This window comes from Chinchilla lanigera, unplaced genomic scaffold, assembly GCF_000276665.1.
Source record: "Chinchilla lanigera isolate Chin_1 unplaced genomic scaffold, ChiLan1.0 scaffold00002, whole genome shotgun sequence".
NCBI classification, from domain to species: Eukaryota; Metazoa; Chordata; class Mammalia; order Rodentia; family Chinchillidae; genus Chinchilla; species Chinchilla lanigera.
In genome coordinates this window covers 17,804,122-17,824,333 of record NW_004955403.1, presented here as the reverse complement: position 1 = coordinate 17,824,333, position 20,212 = coordinate 17,804,122, and the positions used below count along the sequence as shown (strand labels likewise).

Genomic DNA, 20,212 nt, shown 5'->3' with positions numbered 1-20,212 from the left:
TCTTATTTCTTCCTTTACTATTTAAATTTAAGAAAGAATTATAAAATTTGGGGGAGAAGAAAAACAAGTATTTATTTTGGCACTTTTTACATTATATCTTATTAGAGTTTGTTATAAGCAAGGTAAAGGCCTGGTAACAGAAAAAAAATGGAAGCATTGATTTTGTACTAAAGAAGTCCTTAACCAAGCAAGGCATAGTGGTACATGCCTATAATCCCAGCCCTCAGGACGCTGAGACAGGAGGATTGCTGTGAGTTCATAGCCAGCCTGAGCTACATACTGAGTTCAAGGCCAACCTGAGTTACATAACGAGACCCTGTCTCAAAAAGAAAAATAGTTCCTAACCAAGTTGAGCACGGTAGCACATGCCTGTCATCCCAGCATTCTGGAAGGCTCAGATAGGAGGAGCACAAGTTCAAGCACAGTCACAGAACTCAGCAACTTAGCAAGATCTTGTCTCAAAATAAAAACAAATTAAAGGCCAGGGATATCGCTCAGAGTTCAATCTTTAGTACTGCAAAAACAAAAACACAACCATATTTATCCTTATATAATCTCTAAAGAATTCTACATTTTAAAATGTCCTTGCAGTTACATTTTAAAAGTAATATCCTAAAAAGTTATCAGTGGTGCTAGAAATTGGGCCAGTGCTCACCTTTGGTTGGGGGTGTAGGGACCAGTGTCGTAACCACCTGAGGGCAGGGGGTGATGCTAAAGCCCTGGTAATGTTCTGTTCTCTCAGCAGTGCACTGGTTATACAGGCATGCTCACTTTGCGAAATTTCACCACACAGAACACTTAAGGTTTGTAAACTTTTCTACATTAAACTTTTATATTAATAAAAAGTTTATTCATAAAAATAATAATCAGTAAACAAGCCAAGCCATCTTGTATACTTTCTTTCACCATCTTTAGACCCATTTCAACCAAAGTGGATGTGCAGAGATCAGAAACCTGGTGAAACTACTAATTATAGGCACTTCCCTATAGCTGTACTTCAAAACACAGACAGAAACTGCTTAATTCCTAAGGCCCTTTGAGTTCTCTAATATCTTAAAGTATATTTAATATCCCCTACAGACAAACACTCATTAAAGGAGACCAATACAAAGTTAAATATAAAATCAACCGCTTTTTCCAAGTGAAAATGTAAACCTGGGTGCTATACATTTTCACTGTGAAGTGAAAGAAAAGGGTTCCATTAAAATTTTGCCCAAGTAACACCAAGTATTTTATGACTGGTTTCTGGGATTAACTGGTTTCTTGAACTCATGGGTAATAAATTCTAGAGTGTACCTTAACACAGTTTTAAAAAAGATTTTCTCATTATTTTAGTTGGACAATCTATAACTTCAACTGTAAAATTACAAAGTGAGCTTTTAAACTTGCTGATAACTAGTAGTAGTTATGAAATCAGGTTTCTCTCCCGGAATCATGAAAGAGCCTGACATCATGACACCAGGAACAGAGAGCACCGCTAGATATCAGGTTAATGGAGGAGAGAAGCAGGTTCAAACGAGGACCACTGGATGTATCTTTAAAAATGTTAACAACTGACCTAATATGAAGTTTTAACAAATACATCAATCATATAACTACATTTATCAGAATCAACACATTTTAAGCATACGTGCAATAAGTATCACTGATAGTACACTAAAAAAAAAGAGAAAGCAAACCTTTTCAGCATTTGAGTGAAATGCAATAGCCATTTCCAACCTATGTACCCTTTCTTCAGATGCTATTGTAAACTGTTTCCACACTCTGTTCAGGCGAGGAAGCGTATCCCCAGAGGACCGAGAGGTGCAGCGCAGAGACTGGCACAACACAACCGTGGCCTGCAGCAATTGTCTACCATAGTCGTAAGTACTCTAGAACAGCAAAGGTAAACATGAAATTGTAATTAACTCTGAGGAGGAGGGGGAAGGAGTGGAGGAGTGAAGGAGTGGAGGATTCAGAATCAATACTGAATGAATGCAGTGGCACCTGCTACTATAGATGATTTGCATGTATACATAATAGAGGGGAAACAATATTTTTAGTTAGAGTGTAAGTTTTTTAAGCTTCCTCTTCTTACTCTGCTTTCTCCATCTCACTCTGCTAAGTACCACTGGTCGAAAAGGAACGCCTGCTCACTAATTACCAAAACAAGGAAGTAAAATCAGCCACTTTACATTCCAGATAGAAAACTGCAACTCTTAAAATGTGAACTCATTTACTAGGAAAAATACTTTGAGATATTTGTCATCACAACAAGTCTGTATTATTATGCTAACACTACTGAGATGGAGAAAGTAAGGTTTCCAATTTACTGATATTAACATATACTTCATATTAATTTCTGCGAATGACTAGTTGGATGGCCTAAAGAAACCATAAAACCTAACATAAATGGAGGGAGTATACAGAGCTGGTACTGGAGACACAAGCCCTCTCACCTTTATGCAGGCTAGTTTTCTGATGCAAAAGCCAGCATTTTCTTACTTCTGTGATTTCTCTGAAACAAAACTAAACTTCTTTGACTAGGAAGGTTAAGTTACACTACAGTCATGCAGGAAGTTATTCAAACACTGAGCCTATGGAAAAGGAAAGTAATCAGCTCTGCACCTGTGCAACATCAACAAATTTTCGGTGCTTTTCCAGCAGAACTTTTGTTTCCTGGGCATCATCACCCAACCTGGTGTGGGTCTTAAGGAGGGCATCCAGAAGTTCACTCAGCCATTCCACAGCCTGAACGAAAGCACACAATGGTGAAGCCGGATTCACAACTCTTACTATGTCAAAACATCACCTTCATACAAGTACTGCTATCATATGATCAATGAATCTATTAAGCATTACCTAAGTTCTTAACAGCTATTTCACTCAATGCAATGGTATGTGAATTAATGACCTTTTCTACTTCTCAAATTTTTTAAAATCTGAAGGCAAAACAACTACGGAGAAGCACTCTCTTTAATATCACATATCACCTAGTTCTATAATACATATCTACTGGGACCTCATTACAGATTCATGTTATTATATGAAATCATAAATTCCCTCTACATCAGCATAAGATGATCTGATGCTAGCTAGCTACACAAAGACGTCAAGCTGCTTGCCTGGTACTGATAATTATCTTTTGGGTAGAAAGCAAGGTGCTTTATTACCCTTTACTCTGAGATATAACACTCTAGCCAATAATAGTAACTACTGATTAGTCCTAATCTCTAGCTCAGTAGAGGATTTCACTGAGAAGTCATATGAGGTCAATAAACTAGCTAGCGGGGCTGGGGATTTAGCTCAGCAGCAAAGGACCTGCCTGGCAAGTGCAAGGTCGTGAGTTCCGTTCCTGGTAGCGGAGAAAAACCAAGAAAAAAAAAAAAAACTAGCTAGCAATACCAAACTTTATTCTTCAACAGGATAATCTAGACTCTGACAATGAATTTATTTTTTTAGGACTGTATGTAGTATACTTTTGTTTATAACATGAAATCAATCTTCTAACAACAACCATATAACATGGCTGACTGGTCCTTACCTGGGCAGCGTCTTCTTCACATTTAAATAGCTGCACCATCTGAAGCATCTTTAACCTGCGCACATCCACCATGTCTTCACATCTAACGAATCCAAACATAAATTTAGTTCATCATTTTGGTTTTACTAACTTGTATAACACTATCTTGTGTTTTACATGACACTAAAGTGCTTAGTCCTACACTATAGAGACCCTAACTATTTTGCATTGACTTGTAGGAATTTTAAGTACATTTAATCTATATCTATGTTACACCAAAACCTCAAAATACCTGAATTATACTGAATGACAAAACCTCTTGAGGATAGTATGGAGTCTGTTAAATATTGAAGCAAAGCATAAATGTAACAGCACACTAAACCCTGAAGAAATCTCCATTGCCAACCTGCATTGAACAAAATTCAAATATTGAAATGTAACATTTTTCACTAAGTTGTACTATTCAGAATTTAATTCTGATTTTTAAAAAAAAACCCTACATCTACAGTCTTAAGGGGAAAAATTTCATTGACCTTTGGTGGAAAGAAACACAATTTAGAGCATTTTCTAATCTCTAAATATAGCGTCTGCCTCAATAATATACAGGTAAAACTTTAGTTGTGTCTTGATTGTTGATCTCAGTTTTGATCTATCTCCCATGCAACTCCACGCACTATAGGTGGCAAGGGGCACTCTTGCTGCAGTGCTAAATATTAACAAGTTATTCAATAGGCACTGGGCTCCTACTACAGCTGATGTCCTTAAAGCTCAATAACAGTACAGAAGTAGTTATCACAAGGCTACTTTTTAAAAAAATGTTCTTAATAAAAGTCAGAGTCTAATCTTAAGATGCAACTTGGTTAAAGTAAGTCTACAGGCTGAAAGAAGTAAAAAAAAAATCATTATTTTAAAAATCTGAAACTAAAAAATAATATAAGGCTCCTTTTAATGATAAAAATGATACATATTCAACATATCATGGGCCGGGTATTGAAAAGTAAGATACAGTCTCTACTACTGAGATACTCCATTTTTAGGAGATGATTTTTAAACAGACAATGGGATAAATGCTATTATGGAGCTATACAAAAGGTTTTATAGGAATAAAAAGGAGAAAGTAAGTTGCCTTAGAAACCCTAGGAAGACTTCCTAGGAGAAGTATCCCTTACTCTCAAAAATAATTAGGAATCCACTGACACACACTTGAGGAAAATAAGTATTCTTAAATATGGATACATGAAACAGCATGCAGCATTCAAGGAAGCTGAAGGCAACTGTGTGATTTTGTGGGAAAGTTACAGAAAATAAGATTATGAAGGAATGGATAGTGAGTATTACACTATTTCAAGGAGACAGAACTTAATCTGAATGAAATAGAAAGTCACTGGAGGATTTTATACAATCTTCATACTGTATGCAGATTAATGTACAACAAACTAAAGAGGAACAAGGCCAGAGGCAGCAAGAGATATTGAACTCAGAACAGAAAATCGCAAGGTTTTTGGTGAAAATTATTCTAATTTGGACATACAAAGTCTGAGTAGTATATAGGGTATCTAACTGGAGATACTAAGCAGGCAGCCTGAAATATGGGTCTGTAATACAGAAAAGGTCTTTGTGAAAGCCGTAACTACTTAGACTATGATCATTTAAAAAGTCACTGAAACAGTGAGGCTATACAGACAGAAAACACAGAAATGACAATTTGACCTCAAAACAAAATCTGGAAGAAGTGACTTCAGTGAGAGGGCAAAAGCATCAAAGAAAAAGACAAACAAACAAAAAAAAGGGGGCGGGGAAATTGAGCCACAGAAAGAGAACCATGGGAGTACTCTGAAGAAAGGCAAGCTTGGCAGGGAGTCTACTGGAGAAAGACAAGGTCAGTTGTGTCCAGTGCTTTTTAGAACCGAGCACATCAGGACTAAAATATTCTCTGGGTTTTGGTTAAGATCATTAAATGTTTTATTACATATGGTGACCAAAGGTTACTGGTGACACCAACAAATGGGTAATGGAGTGAAAGGGCAAGGGTAGAAAAGTCTGAAAGAAGACAGACCAAAGGAAACTGAAAGTAGTGACTGCAAGTGACCTCCCCTCAGGAAAGAGCGCTACAGCTAGAAATCAGGCAGCTAAAGAAACACCTCTTCGTATAATCACTACTTATGCGTACTTTTCCAGTATAATTTAAATAGACAGAGTGAAACATTTAAGAGAGGGCAGACTTCGAGTAGAGAACGGGGTGTGACAGTACCGGGAATGAGTCTACTCAGCAGCTGGGCTTTGTGAAATGAGCACACGGCCACTCTCGGTGGTCATGAGTCTGCAGACACAGAACACGCCATTCCTGCCTCCTACTACTTTGTAGGAAGAGAGTTTTCTGTGAGGTTTTGTCAATGACGTTCAATTTCTGAGTGCACAGTATTTCACACAACCATGATAGATGTACACTTGCCCGCATAAAGTTAATCCTTTACTTTGTAATTATTTTTTTTTTGCTTTGCAATAGCAGTTGCTATTATAAACTGAAAATCCCTTACATTCCAAGTTCTACATCAAATGAAACTAAGTATCATCCTTAGTCTACTGTCCAACCCTTCCACACGAGAACTATGGATGTGTGACATGAGATAAAGAAACAGACCAATAGAGATGACAGATTTAACAACTCTAAATTAAATTAAATTAAATGGAAAGCACATTTCTCCCAAAAGGTTTTCTTAAAGCAGAGTCAAGCGTTATAGAATATGAAATACTTGAGTATAACTGAAATTCTTACTACCAAATCAAAAGGGGGAAAAGTAACTCATTAACTGAACAAATTGCCATTATTTGTTAGTACAATTATATAGAAAATTATTATAATTACAATACATAATTATTTACCACAAAGCTACCACATGCCTACTATATACCAGGAATATAAACCAGGTAAAAACTTTCAGTTTGTATGTAAAATATAAATTATGTCACTTTCATTTTGTTATATATCTTGACAAATTTAACATTAACAGTCAAACTTTGCCTTTGTTTCCTAAGTTGCATATCTTCCATCACTCCTTGTATGTGATCCACATTTTCTTTATTTTCAATGGTTACATCCTTTCCATAGGCCCAGGACGCCTGATTGGAGATCTGATCCAGGAGACCTTGACCTTTTTCACGCAAACCTTGCAATCCTACATCTAAAACAAAAGTTACTATATTTAATCTCTTAAACCACCATAGTCCCTCCCTCAAATCCTCTCAGTAGCTACTGCACTTGGATTCTAGGTATAAAAATTCCATACATTAAATAACGTTGGAATGGAGTTCTCTGAACATCAAATATTTCAAGTAATAAACCCCTTTAAGTAGGGATCAAAGTGGAACTCTCTGTTATGCCAAATTCTCCCTACAGAGAATTCTTAAAACATGAACCTCCACACGTAACAAGATTTTAAAACTGAATGACGAAGAAAGTAGAATAATTTGTTTTGATAAATAAGTTTTTTCCCATTTTTTATTTTTCTGCTTTCATGAATTTCAACTTTCAGGATGTTAATATAAATATTTTGTTTAAAACACACACACGTGACACATGCCTCTAATTCCACCCTTCTGGGAGGCTAAGATAGAAGGATTACAAAGTTCAAGTCCAGTATGAACAATTTATCAATTTAATAACACCTTGTCTCAAAATAAAAAAAAGGGCTGAAGATGTAACTCAATGAGAAGGTCCTGAGTTCAGTCCCCAGTATCAAAACAAAACAAAACATGCCTGTAATGCCAGCTATTCAGGAGCCAAAAAGAAGGATTACAAACCAGAGGCAACTCTATGGGTAATTTAGCAGAACTCTGTATCAATGAAAAATAAAAAAGGGATGGGGATACAGCTCAGTGAAGTCCCTGCTGAGTTCAATCGCCAATACCACACAAAAAAGAAGCATAAGATTTACAAGATTTCAAAACATTCGCACCATGTATCACCAATGTAAAAGGATACTGAACACTGTAAGCAGGGTAGAGTCCCGCTTATGCACCACCATGTGAAGCAACATACGGAATATGTCTGCAATACTCCAAGTTAGATATGTGCACAGGAATCTTTTTTTAGAGAACACATGGCTCAAGAAAGCTACTGCTATTTTAAGGTAAATTTTATTTGGCATATTAAATATGTAGTATGCATCAAATCAGTTAAATTATTAAAGGCTGTAAGCAAATAAAATGATAATAAAATGGTTTTTTAAATAATTCCTTGAAGTTGTTTTCCAAAATTAATCAATTTGGTTCAATCAGATTCACCACTTTCTGCTAATTCTCTGCCTTAAAGTCCTGTTTCCTCTCCCTTGTTCCCCTTAGTAGACACGCCCTTTCCATTTTTGCAACCCTCCCTGGGGCATCACTGTATTTCCTACTGTAAAAACAGGTACAAGGGGCCCTGGTGTCCAGTAATGGTTAGCTTAATGCAATCAGACCGCTCCTCCCTTGGAGACTATGTAACCTTGACAATATTCCCGGTGTGGAGACACAAGTGCACAGAACCAAACCAATTACTGTTTCCACAAGGTTAGGCTATAGGAACAACAAAAATCATTGCATAACACAGTTTGGGGCATACAGGGTTTACCACAGAACACTTCACAACTAAGTACAGTTTATGCATGCACTACAAATAACTGTTCCTTGGATATGCAAGACATAGCACCTGTAGATATGGCTGAGTAAACAGAAAAGGCTAAAGGCCCAATGAAGGGAGGAGTGCTTAATCAACAATGAAAAAAATTTCAGTACAAATTATACCTCAAGGGAATAAAACCCTTTTTATACATTTTTCCCTGGGTTCCCTACAAGTAATAATTAGTTCAATACAGTCTGACTTAATTGTGTAACTATGAAATGATATTTTTAAAAGAACTCTTATGTTTCAGCATTTTTAAAATCTGCTTACCAACACTTTTCAGCTTCTCTTCAAGCAGTTTTAAAGTTTGCTGAATCGATGCTCCATCAGCTGGTGCTACATCTACGCACAACATCCCTAATAAGCCATCCAACTGCTGAGACAACTAAAGCAGAGGGACACCAAAGAGATAACCCTGATGTAATAAGTATCTACAGAGTTTAATGATTAATGAGGTTCATCTAATGAGATTATCACAATTACACTGGGAAAGACTATGCTGTTAAAAGATAGGGATAAATCATCAGAATACTTGTTATCTGGAAGATGGGACACACAGATGCATGCATCAGAAAGACAAAGAAATACATAAACGTCAATGAAATGCAAAAAATTATTGACACTTCCATCTATGTTAAAAAGCATACATGCTGTGAAACAGTCAAAATGAAACATATCTACTACTTTGGAGCACTCTAGTTAGACAATAAAAGATTTATGTGCATGCAGAATGACTTCTCATTTTTTTGAAATCAAAGAATTTTATCTCATTAACTGACCAGGGTATTACTTTATTTTTCAAAAAAATAATTAGAAGGCATGCAAACCTGCAAAAATTATGTGTAGATTATTCAGATCATTTGAAAAAAAAGAGAAACAATCAGAGAAGATACTTACATCTTGGGCAACACCATGAAATTCTAGAGCTGCTTGTAAGAGATTTTGCCTAAATTCCAGCTGACTGGCCTGTCGATAACAAACATCACTAAGTTGTTGCTGCAGTGACTTTAATTCCACAAGGTCTTCCTCATCTCCAGCATTCAAGAGCGCTGCAATTTGCTGATTAAGCTCCACATACACTGCAAACCATTCCTGTAAGCAAGATGTTGCAAAGTCAATTAAGGGTTTTATCAAATTTAAAAGCCCTGCACAGCAAAGGAAACAACCAACAGAGCGAAGCAACAAGCTACAGAATGAAAAAAATTTTACCAGCTACTTCTCAGACAGAGGAATTCTATATATGTCTAGAATATATAAAGAACTCAAAAATTAGGGACCCCTCTTCTGCACAAATAAGAAACCCAAGCAAAAAATGGGCAAGTAAAATGAACAGACACTTCTCAGAAGTGCAAATGGCCAATAAATACAAGATCTCTGGCCATTAGAGATATGCAAATTAAAATGCCACTAAGATTTTACCTTACACCAGAAAGAATGGCAATCATTAAGAAATTGAATAATAAATACTGGCATAGTTGCAGTGTAAAAGGAACCGTTCTGCATTACTGGTGGAGAATGTAAACTAGTACAAGCATAACAGGAATCAGTATGGAGGCTTCTCAAGGAACTAAAAATGGAAATATCATTTGACTCAGCTATTCTCCTTGTAGAGAGTTTCTCAAAAGAGCATACTAATGATTATAGCAGCACAATTCATAACAACTAAATCCTAGAGGTGGCCTGTAGGTCCATCAACAGACTAATGAATAAAGAAAATGTGATAGCTATACATAATGGAATACTATTTCGCTATTAAGAATGATCAATTTGAGACATCTGTAGCTAAATGGACAGACTTGGAAAATACAATGTTAAGTAAAAATCAGACACACAAGTTAAAACAGCACATGGCATTTCTCACTTAAGTCAAAGCACAAATAAAGAGCAAAATAAATGACTGACAGAAGGAAACATCTTTTTGTAAATAAGAAGGGGTCCAGGAGTCGGGCTGGGAAGTGAAGAGTTAAGATGTGTCAGGTACATGTACCAAACACCCACAATGGAGATAAACAGTGTATTCGTAAATATGAACTAAAAATAGTGTCAATGAAAATGAGAAAAGGGGAACTAAGAGACACAGGGCAGCAGAGGTGAATGGGGAATACAGTACCAAGATGCGTTATGTGCATGCACCGACTTCCTAAGGTGAATGTAAACTTCATGTATTGCAAACATGTGCTAATAAAATAAAACTTTAAAGAAGCTGGTTATATTTGTTACTGAACTAAAATACTTTCAAATTTATTACCAGACACAATAATTATTTCCATGTACCTTAGGATTTTTCTGTTGTGTCGTATTTTAAAAAATGAACTTCTAATTCACAATCCTTAATGAAGAGCTACGTTAGGATTTTCACTGTTCCATATTTTAGTACTAAATATCATAACATATTTGAGTTTTAGCTTTATTTCTGCATTATGCTTTCATGTGGAATCAAATTCAATACCTGACATTGTAATACAATACAAAACAGTACGCTAAGTTTTGCCAAGTTCTGACAATACTGGAATTTTGTCAGTATCATTTCATAAGACCTGAAAACTTTCAATAAATGGCTTAAATTGTTGACTTTTATTAACCGAAAGCAAAGACTACTTTAGAGAAATATTAAAATGTTAAACACCGTAAGTGAACTCATTTAGCCACTGTCAACCTATGTTCAAGGTGACAATGCAGTGCCACCTATTGGTAACATAATGCAATTCTCTTTATAAGAAAATAAGAAAACCCCCAAAAAACCTTCTAAAATGAAAAGTATCAAGCCTGTTCAAAAGTAGAAAGTCTAGTATGATACAACTCCATGCACCACCCTATTTCAGTAATTATCAACTCATGGCAAACCCATCTCGTCTACATTCCCACTGTATCTGTCCCACTTCCTGATGTTCAACAAATCTCAAATATCACGCATGATTTAAAGAAATGAAATCCATGGTAGGTCTTTCCTTTTTTTTGAGGGCTGTGTGTATGAATGCAGATGTCAACATATATGTCCTCAAGCATTAAGAGTATAAGAATTTAATAATTATAACAACATCATCTTTTAAACCTATCCATAAAGTTTAGTAGACTTCTCCAAGACAGACAGGAAGGATGCCACTTGGTATCAAGAGGTCTGTTTCTTTAACCTTGGTCCAGCTACTCACTGATCAAAAAATGCAGTTATCTTAATTTCTTCATCTATAAAAAGAGATGACAGCATCTAAATTATCAAAATTCAGGTTATTTACACACTAGCATGTGGGGCTCTATAATTCAAAAGTTGTGTACACTGACTCCACATATAGTAAGTTTAAGCATATGGAAAGGGCTGCCTATAAATTATTTGTTTTTTTTAGGTTGTTTTTACCCTTTTTTATTAAAAAAACAAAATACTGGAACCTAGGAATCTCTGTAGATAACTTATAATTTCATCCATACCATATATACTATGTATTTTTAATACATAGTATATGTGTTTTTAAATTCAATATACTATGTATTTTTAAATTCCTTTACAAATTTATACACATGTATAATCCAATTTCTAACTATAGCTATTTCTCTTGGCATCTTTCAAAAATAATTTAAAAGTACAAATCCTATCTTTATGATCCTCATGTGTTATACACCCTTATTAAAAAGATTTTGGAGCCAGGTATGGTGATGCAGGCATGTAATCACAGCACTCAAACGACTGAGGCAGGAGTACTGCCATGAGTTTGAGATGAGCCTGGGCTACACAATGAATTCAAGGTCAGCCTGAACTGCATAGTGAGATTCTATCTCAACAAAACAAAATAAAACAGAACAGAACGGAACAGAACTTTCAGAATACTGTTATATCTAAATCTTCCTGGATAAAGTTTACAATGCTCTTCAGCAAATACAGTTTTCAAAAAATAATTAGGAAACAAAATTATAGAAGCTAACTATATAGTAACATGTTCCAGAATAATCCACAAGTTTCAAATAAATTACAATCCATGTCAAAAAAATCAACAGCATTACATTATTTTCAAAGTACTAAAAAAATTAAGAGTATAATCTCAGGAACAGGATGTAAAAAATTAAACATAAATTATTCAACGCAATTTTTTTTACCATAAAAGGAAGAACCATGTTGGAACCTGTAAGATACATAAAATGTATAAATTTTCAATCATAGGATCTCATTTTCTAAATCTCTTGCAAGTACTAATTACAAAAACTACAAAGACTATGTATACACTATCTTTAGATAACTCCAAATAATGAGACAGTTTTCTTATATATAATTCCTTCAACTAGATTACAACTCTTTAGGGTACAGTAATGTAGATTACCTATAAGTACAGCTAAATCAAACTGAAGGATAACTACCTTTTAAAAATGTGGGAACTAAAAAAAATAGTATATATTTATTTTTTTCAAAATAGTATATGTTTAAAAGGAAAATAAATGTCAGATATCAATAACATACTGTATCTCTCATAATGACAAGACTTCATTCAAATTTAGTCTAAGCAAAGCATATTATTTAGTTTTTTATTTTAATACACATTTCCTAATACTATCCAGCTTTTAATTACTGCTTTAACCAGGAAATTTGAGGGGGAAAGAAAAACCCTGTGGAAATTTAATGTTCACGCGATCCCAAAACTTCATCTGGGTCCAGAGTGTAACATTATTATTCATCAATTTTTGAAGACAGTATAAGAGATGGAAATTAATGGATTCAAATTTTATTTTTCCAATTTTGTATTCAATATGTCTGTGCAAGTGTGTGTGTGTTTGTGAGTGTGTGCCTACTTTTTTTCCCCTTGGATTTTTGAGACAAGTTCTCACTATGTAGTTTTGGCTGGCCTTGACCTTGCAGTAATCCTCCTGCCTCAGCCTCCAGAGTGTTGGGTTTATAGGCAAGCACCCCCTTGCCTGGCTCTTTAAATCACCACAAAAGGCAATATGGCTTGGGGGAGAAGAGGTGAGTGAGCTGACCCACAAAACAAACAACTACTTTCTCAGGAATGCAGAATTAACTATAACACAGTAGTAGCTTAGCAAATATCCATTTCCTCCATATAGCAAGTGGTTGCACTTTCAATCCTCTTGAACAGCTACTGCCTAGAATCTGAAGATTACTTCATTTCTCCACTCATACCTGTGATCTGTCTGATTATCCCTTTCACCATTGCAAATGTGAAGCCCTACACGCCCAGAGAATGAAAACCATCCCGTGTCTTCTGTACCCACTCTCCACCCACTGTGTTGATGTGGCAGCCAGCTGTCACCCACCCCCACTGCGCCAGATGCTCTCAGTGAAGCAGGAAAGTCCTCCCTCAGAGCACCCAGGATGGACTTTGTGTCACAGAGACAGTGATGAAGCTCTATTATTGTATCATCACTCTTGCAAGAGTAGCTTTTAATATTTCATAGGAATGCATTTCTTTAACAATTAAACTGTATTGGAAGCAAAACCTTAGTAATAAGCATGTACTAAATGGTCAAAATGTACTTTGTGATCCGAGCATTCAACATACTGTATTTTACGCCCCATATCAAAGTTTAAAGCAACCCAGCACTTAGTACCACAATGCACATCAGCAATAGCACTGTAACTTGCAGAGCAGGAAGAAAGCCTCACACTGTGCTGGCTCTCGATCTCTTCATGCTTCTGCTGCAGGGCCTGGGAAGCCCTGATAGAGTCACCGATCCCCCACTGGGCTCTCAGCTGTTCAGATCCGGGCCCTTCAAGCCAATTCACAACCTACAAATCAAAGTTGAAGTGAAATTTTCAAATAATTGAAGGCTTCTCAAACTTTCATCCTAATGAGTTTTCCTTTCCCAAAATTCCTTATATATTTTTAATTTAAATTCAGCATAAGCAGTAAATGTTTCTTTTGGAATTTAAACGCTATAATATGACAACATTTCCAAACCCTTTTTGCAAGAATATATACTGCAGCACCTTAGGCTTTCAGCTATCTGATCTGCTAGGCTAAATGAAATCTAGCATGCTTCTATAAAAGAGGATTAAAAATTAACTTATGATAAGAGAATCAGAAAATTACAGGATTTGGAGGTGGAAAGGACATCAGAAATTACATTGGTCAAAGTTCTTATCTATTACTTAAGAAAATTGAGTTTCAGAGAGATTAAGTGACTTGCCCAAGGTAACAATCTATTACAGCAAAACTAAGGCCAAAAGGCATGTGTCCTGACTCACAGTCTGACATTTTTCCCAAAGCAAATCTAAAACTGAATAATTACAAAATAAGGTCAAAATGTTAGTTTGTTGCTTTAAAGACAATGAATAACTAACACAGAATTACGCCATGCAATAGTCTAGGTGTCTTCTTAAGATCACCAAATAGACCCACAAGAAGTCCCACCAGTACCAGTCTGCTCAGAGGACAGCTACATTTGCCAGGATGACAGTACAGGTGTCACTCTTCTGAGTCCCTGAAGCACGCATAAGGAGGCAAAATCCACATGGGCTGGGTAGGGGGGTCATTGCAGCATCAAATTTCATGCCCTGTGTGAGAGTCACTGAACTCAAGAATGCCCAAAGTTATGCTGTCCATGGAAAATTAATATTTCTCCCCCCAATCCAGACTTGGCATAACTTTTTATTTAAGTAATATGGCCTAGTTACATAGTTGACATTCCAATTATTATCAGGTTTTCAGGAAAAAAAGAGTGAAGACAGACAAAGATCAAATCCTCTAGCAGGAGGACAGACTTGTTACCTCTTCACCCACAATCACATAGTAAAGAAATGTTAGCAAAAATATTACAAGCCTAACTTTTCTAACTCAGGAGAAGGAATTCAAGAAGAGAGGTACACTTATGGCCTGAATCTAAAGATAGCTCCCAAGAAGTGAAAGCAGGTGTCTGCAGCTTATTAATACGGACCGGGTGACCAGCGTTGCATTAGCACTGTGTATCAAAAGTAGAGTAACTCCACGGCATACTGCTGCTGCTACTAGGTTAACACACACTCTTTTTTTTTATTTTTAACAGCTCATGCATCTTCATTTTTCAAAACTATATTAAAGTACCACTTCATAAGGGAAAATCATGTACGTCTCATTCCATTAACTTCCTGCACGTAGAGTTTCCACATACTACTCCATATTTAGTTGCTACAGCTGATTCTCGGAGTGCAAGTAATTTCTATCCTGTGTTATTCACATAACTTTATAAATTAAATACTCTTGTGATGTACCATGAGGCTACAATCATTATATTTCAGTGATTTTACAAACTTCTCTTTTATGAAGGCCAACTGCCTTGCCTGCTGCTCGCCCACCTCTCTCCCAGCCACCCAGCAAGCGGTCAACCCTTATTAGATCCAAGGAATACACGAGCTCAAGTAATGCTTACCCTGCCTTCAAGTCTGCCTCCCTAACGTTGGTCACAAAGTATTTCCAGTTTCCATCAACTCTTAGCAATTATATGAGGAAAAATACAGACAGAATGAGACAGCAGTTATGTCATTTTTCTCTAATTCTATACTGTTTTCCTAAGAAAAGTTTCAAACAGAAAACCTCCTTGGGTTCGATGATGATGTAATGCTGTTGGTATAGATTACAGAACTGTTCTGTAAAACAGATTTCTAATCTAAAATACTCCATAATGAGGGTTTATCTGTACTTCTGCAAGGTATAAAACTATTGTTTAAAAATATTGCCAATTGAAAAACACAGAAATTTCTCCATGTATTTTTTAAAAATAATAGTGAGATTGAATACATTCCAAATGTATATGATCTTTACTTACAAGTAAATGATCTTCTGTGATTTCTGTTTTCTGTCCTTATATTCTAATGTCCTAAATATTAATATACTGTCTTAAATATTACTATATTAACTCCCACTCTCTCCTTTTAAATTTAATGCTAAAATGAAAAACTCTAAAAATGAAAAAGTCAAAGGAACTCTGCTGACTGGCCCACTGGAATAGCCCTAAGGGCTAGAACTGTCTTTGTCTAAACTACTTTCAGAGCACTACGTTCATCTGCAAACTCCATCTGGCAGATGCTCTTTATTTATTTTTTTAAAGGGTACTTTTAATTTTTCAATGTACTGTTAGTTTTTTTTTTTTTTTTTTTGGTACCAGGAATCGAACTCAGGACCTCGCACTTGCCAGGCAGGCACTTGCGCCGCTGAGCTATATCCCGGGCACAGATGCTCTTTAAAATAACAAAGATTTGTTCTTCAACATCTCTAGCTTTTATTCTTAAATCTTTTGTGTAAACTATCTTTAGAGGCACAGACGGCCCCTCTGTTACCTGTGAGAGGAATTACTCTTCTACAAAAAACACAGATGAGAAATCATTTTGGTCTGAGAGAAAGCACTAAGTATATGTTTCAGTTCTGAACGCTGGCTCTGCTCCTACTAGCAAAAAACTGATTCCTCACCTTAAAGATGATGGTACTGACCCCTGCCATACAGTACCCCTGTGTGTATCGGTAACTGTGCGTGAAACCCTCAGCACGGCAGGTAACAGTGACAACTGTCAGCCTCTTTGCTTTTCCACCTTTTCTGTAGCCCAGCTCCTTTTGTCCTCCCACTATCAAGTTTGTCTCACATTTCCCAGAAAGATTGCTAGGCTTTTAAGGAAATTCCTGAACTATCTATTGTAGTCAAAACTTTAAAGCATGGAAATAAAAACAGTAAGTTTTTTAAAAGTTTCTGTAAACATTTTAAAACAACTTTTAACTTCCTTTTTGAGAATCATTTCTCATTTATTAACGTTATGAGTACAGATACAGAAAAACTGAAAGAAATTTTAAGATTTTCAGTAATTACTTGACCAATAATACATAAATTCTAAAAATACTGAAAACACTTAAAATTTTAACTAGTAATATATTATGTACAGTTTTTAAAACATGAAATAACATTTAAACATGTAAAGTCTATTTAAGAATACTCTAGCAACAAAAAAAAAGCCCACTAAGAGAAATCATGACAACCAGGGGAAAAAATTCATTAGCACGAGCTGTGGTTTGACTATGTTCTCCAAAGTTCATATGGAGGAAATTTAATCCATAGCGTATCAGTGCTAGGAGGTGGGAACTTAAGAAGTGGCTGGGGCAGACAGAGCCCTTAGGAACAGGTCAATGTCACTACCGAGAGAGTGGATTTGCTGGAAAAGTGAGTCACTGCCATCTCTCCATGGCGTGTACTCTCCCTGGTCTTAGACACAGGTTCTACTGCCCTTTGCCTTCTACCATCAGGTGACCCAGTAAGAGGCATTTACTAGATGCTGGTCTCTCATCCTTGGAATTCTTAACCTTAAGAAATGTGAGACATAAATCTCTGTTCTTTAGAATTACTCAGGCTCAGGTATTGTTACAGTAGCACAAAAAGGACTACGTATAAAATTTCAGAAGAGCCATAAACTTTAAAATAAATTTTAAATAAAGCAAAGACATTTCCTTGGCACGAAAACCCAGTTATACAGTCAAGTGCAAATACAGCTTTAATGTATGCAGAAAGTAATTCCCTTTAGTATGCAACATCAATAATATAGACACAGTAAATGTATGATTATTTCCAGTAAAAATGATGCAAACTGAGGTTGATGCCCCAGTAAACAAGCCTATTTAAATTCATTAATGATGGTCCTTTGTCAAACTGCATTATAATATTTCATTTCAAACACAACATCTTGCTCAGTTAATCTGAATATTAATTTACTACAAAAATAATTCTCTGCTCAATCCATAACAATGTGACCCTTCAAATGGTTACATTCATATGCAAAGTATAACCTTGGAGATGAGTTCTTAAAATCTACCATACAAATACTTGCATAGGCTAAAAATGTTTGTGACTACCCCCGATTTTTTCATAGCTAGGCTGATTTCAAAGGACTGTATGGAGAATATCAGCAAGTACACAAGGACAAACCAGGCAGAAAGGCATGCCAAGTAAATGCCAAGTATCTGACCTGGTAAAAAGGTATGGGGACCAAGAATACAGTCTCCACTTGTACACTTAGGCACCTCGGAGTGCATCCTATTTTGAGTCTATGGCTCCTGTCTATAATGGAAGAAAAGCACAAGGATGATACAAGAAATAACATTTGCCGTACTGGCAGAAATTACTGCCACAATAAATAATGGGGATGACGCTAACACACTGAAATGAAATGGCACTGTCTCCTACCCCAAAGCATGTGAAATCTAATTTTTAACTATCACAGTAGCAGCTGTATGCAGAATATTTGCATATCACATGAAGTCTGATGCTGCCAATTTGAATCGTGGGGAATAAGTGACTGATAACTATCATGTTACTACTTAACACACAGTTTATGAGCTACTGATTTCTCTTGCATTATGTTTTCAGTGATTGTTATGGTTTGTGTCTGGGTGTCCCCCACAAAGCCTCATGCAGAAATGGGGCAGGCTTTTAGAGTTTGATTGGTTATGGGTGTGAGAGCTACACCCGCCCTGGGGTGGATGGTTTGCATATGTAAGGGAGAGGAAGAGGCTGCTTGCAGCCATTCCTGGCTTTTGCGTTTGTTGCTTTTGCTGTGTTCTGCCACCATGAGCTGTTGCCCTCTGCCACTTGCCACTCTGCCTTGTAACCTGCCAAGTATGGACTGAAACCTCCAAAAACTGTAAGCAAAATAAACCTTTCTTTCCTTAATTTTGGGGGTCAAGTATTTTGTCCCAGCAACGAGAGAAAAGTAACCAAGACAGTGATAATTCAGTAAACAAGTTTGGACTAAGTCATAAACACATTCATAAACATAAACATATTCAACATATGTAACACACTGATTACATAGCATGAACTATACTATCTTTAGTCTTGCAAGTTTGGGGAAAATATAAAAAAAAATTTTTAAATAAAGATAACTATAAAGTTGAATATGCTTATGTTAAATATAGCAACAACCCAAATGCCCATCAACTAAGGAATGGTTAAAAAAGATGTGTTTTTTTATACTATGGAGTATTAGTCATAAAGAAGGATAAACTTCCTACTCAAAACTAAATGTCAACATTTAACATATCTACATATCATTATAAAACTCAGGTACAAAAAATTTACTTTTAATAGCTAGTCATATTTAGACCAACTTTTAATAAGTTGGGGTTTTTTGTTCTTTACATAAATAATATTATTTCAGCACAAAAAACGTTTCTTCAAAGCCTTTCTCCACAACTCTGAACTATGGATTCCATAATGTTATAATGAATTTAAATTATGAAGTCTCAACTAGATTAGTATGGTGTTCTCCAACTTGGTAAAATTGCCTAATATAATATAATAGGGATTGTTTAGATTTGAATTCATGTATAAAGCTAAAGGTACAAATGTGAAATACTTAATATAAGCCTGAAAAAGTGAACTGTGAATCTTCATTTCTAAAATTAACTTTCTATATTGGATCAATATATTATATTTAGGTGATCCTGAAAATGGTAATCTACTTAATTTAAATGTTCAATTTTAAATTACGAGATTTACATTAAACCAACTTTTTTTTTTTTTGTCTTTTTGAGACAGGGTCTCGCTATGCAGTTCAGGTTGGCCTTGAGCTCACTTTGTAGCCCAGGCTGGCCTCGAACTCGCAAAGATCCTCCTGACTCAGCCTCCAGAGTGCTGGGATTACAGGTGTGTGCCACCACGCCCAGCAACCAAAACCAACATTTCACACATGCACTTTTTTAAGGCATAATACGGGTTATCTTCTAGATATTGTAATGGACTTTTTGACACCCATAATGCAAGTAATAATACAATTCAGAGATGAGAATGTTATTGCTATATGGGAATTGCATTTAAATTTAAAGACATTTCTTATTAAGCCAAAATACAGACCTAGTAAGTTTGGCATATTCATTGAGCTGTCTTTAACAGCCTTTCTAAAAACACAGGTTATGTTTGTATCAGTGATAAAAATTTCTATATAGAGTCTACTTCCTCAGTCCAGTTCCATTAAAAAAATGTTCTATTACGTAGTAACTTAGAATCAATTATCACTCTGAAAACTTGCTTTACCCTAAGTTCTGGCTAGGTAAAGCACTCCAGGTTTTACTCTGAATTGTTTCTATAAAACTGCC

General features: G+C 35.9%; 1 protein-coding gene across 3 annotated transcripts in view; it reads right to left on the bottom strand.

Moving 5' to 3' along the window:
• Positions 1 to 20,212, bottom strand: part of Sestd1 (SEC14 and spectrin domains 1) — a 74,125-nt gene that overhangs the window by 11,195 nt on the left and 42,718 nt on the right. For all 3 annotated transcript variants that reach the window (XM_005373367.2, XM_013512590.1, XM_005373365.2), the window contains exons 10-16: positions 13,768 to 13,890; positions 9,060 to 9,254; positions 8,433 to 8,547; positions 6,525 to 6,684; positions 3,524 to 3,605; positions 2,608 to 2,730; positions 1,680 to 1,871 (exon numbers count right to left, since the gene is read on the bottom strand). In XM_005373367.2, coding sequence (XP_005373424.1) covers positions 1,680 to 1,871; positions 2,608 to 2,730; positions 3,524 to 3,605; positions 6,525 to 6,684; positions 8,433 to 8,547; positions 9,060 to 9,254; positions 13,768 to 13,890 — 990 coding nt within the window. The remainder of the gene's footprint in view (positions 1 to 1,679; positions 1,872 to 2,607; positions 2,731 to 3,523; positions 3,606 to 6,524; positions 6,685 to 8,432; positions 8,548 to 9,059; positions 9,255 to 13,767; positions 13,891 to 20,212) is intronic.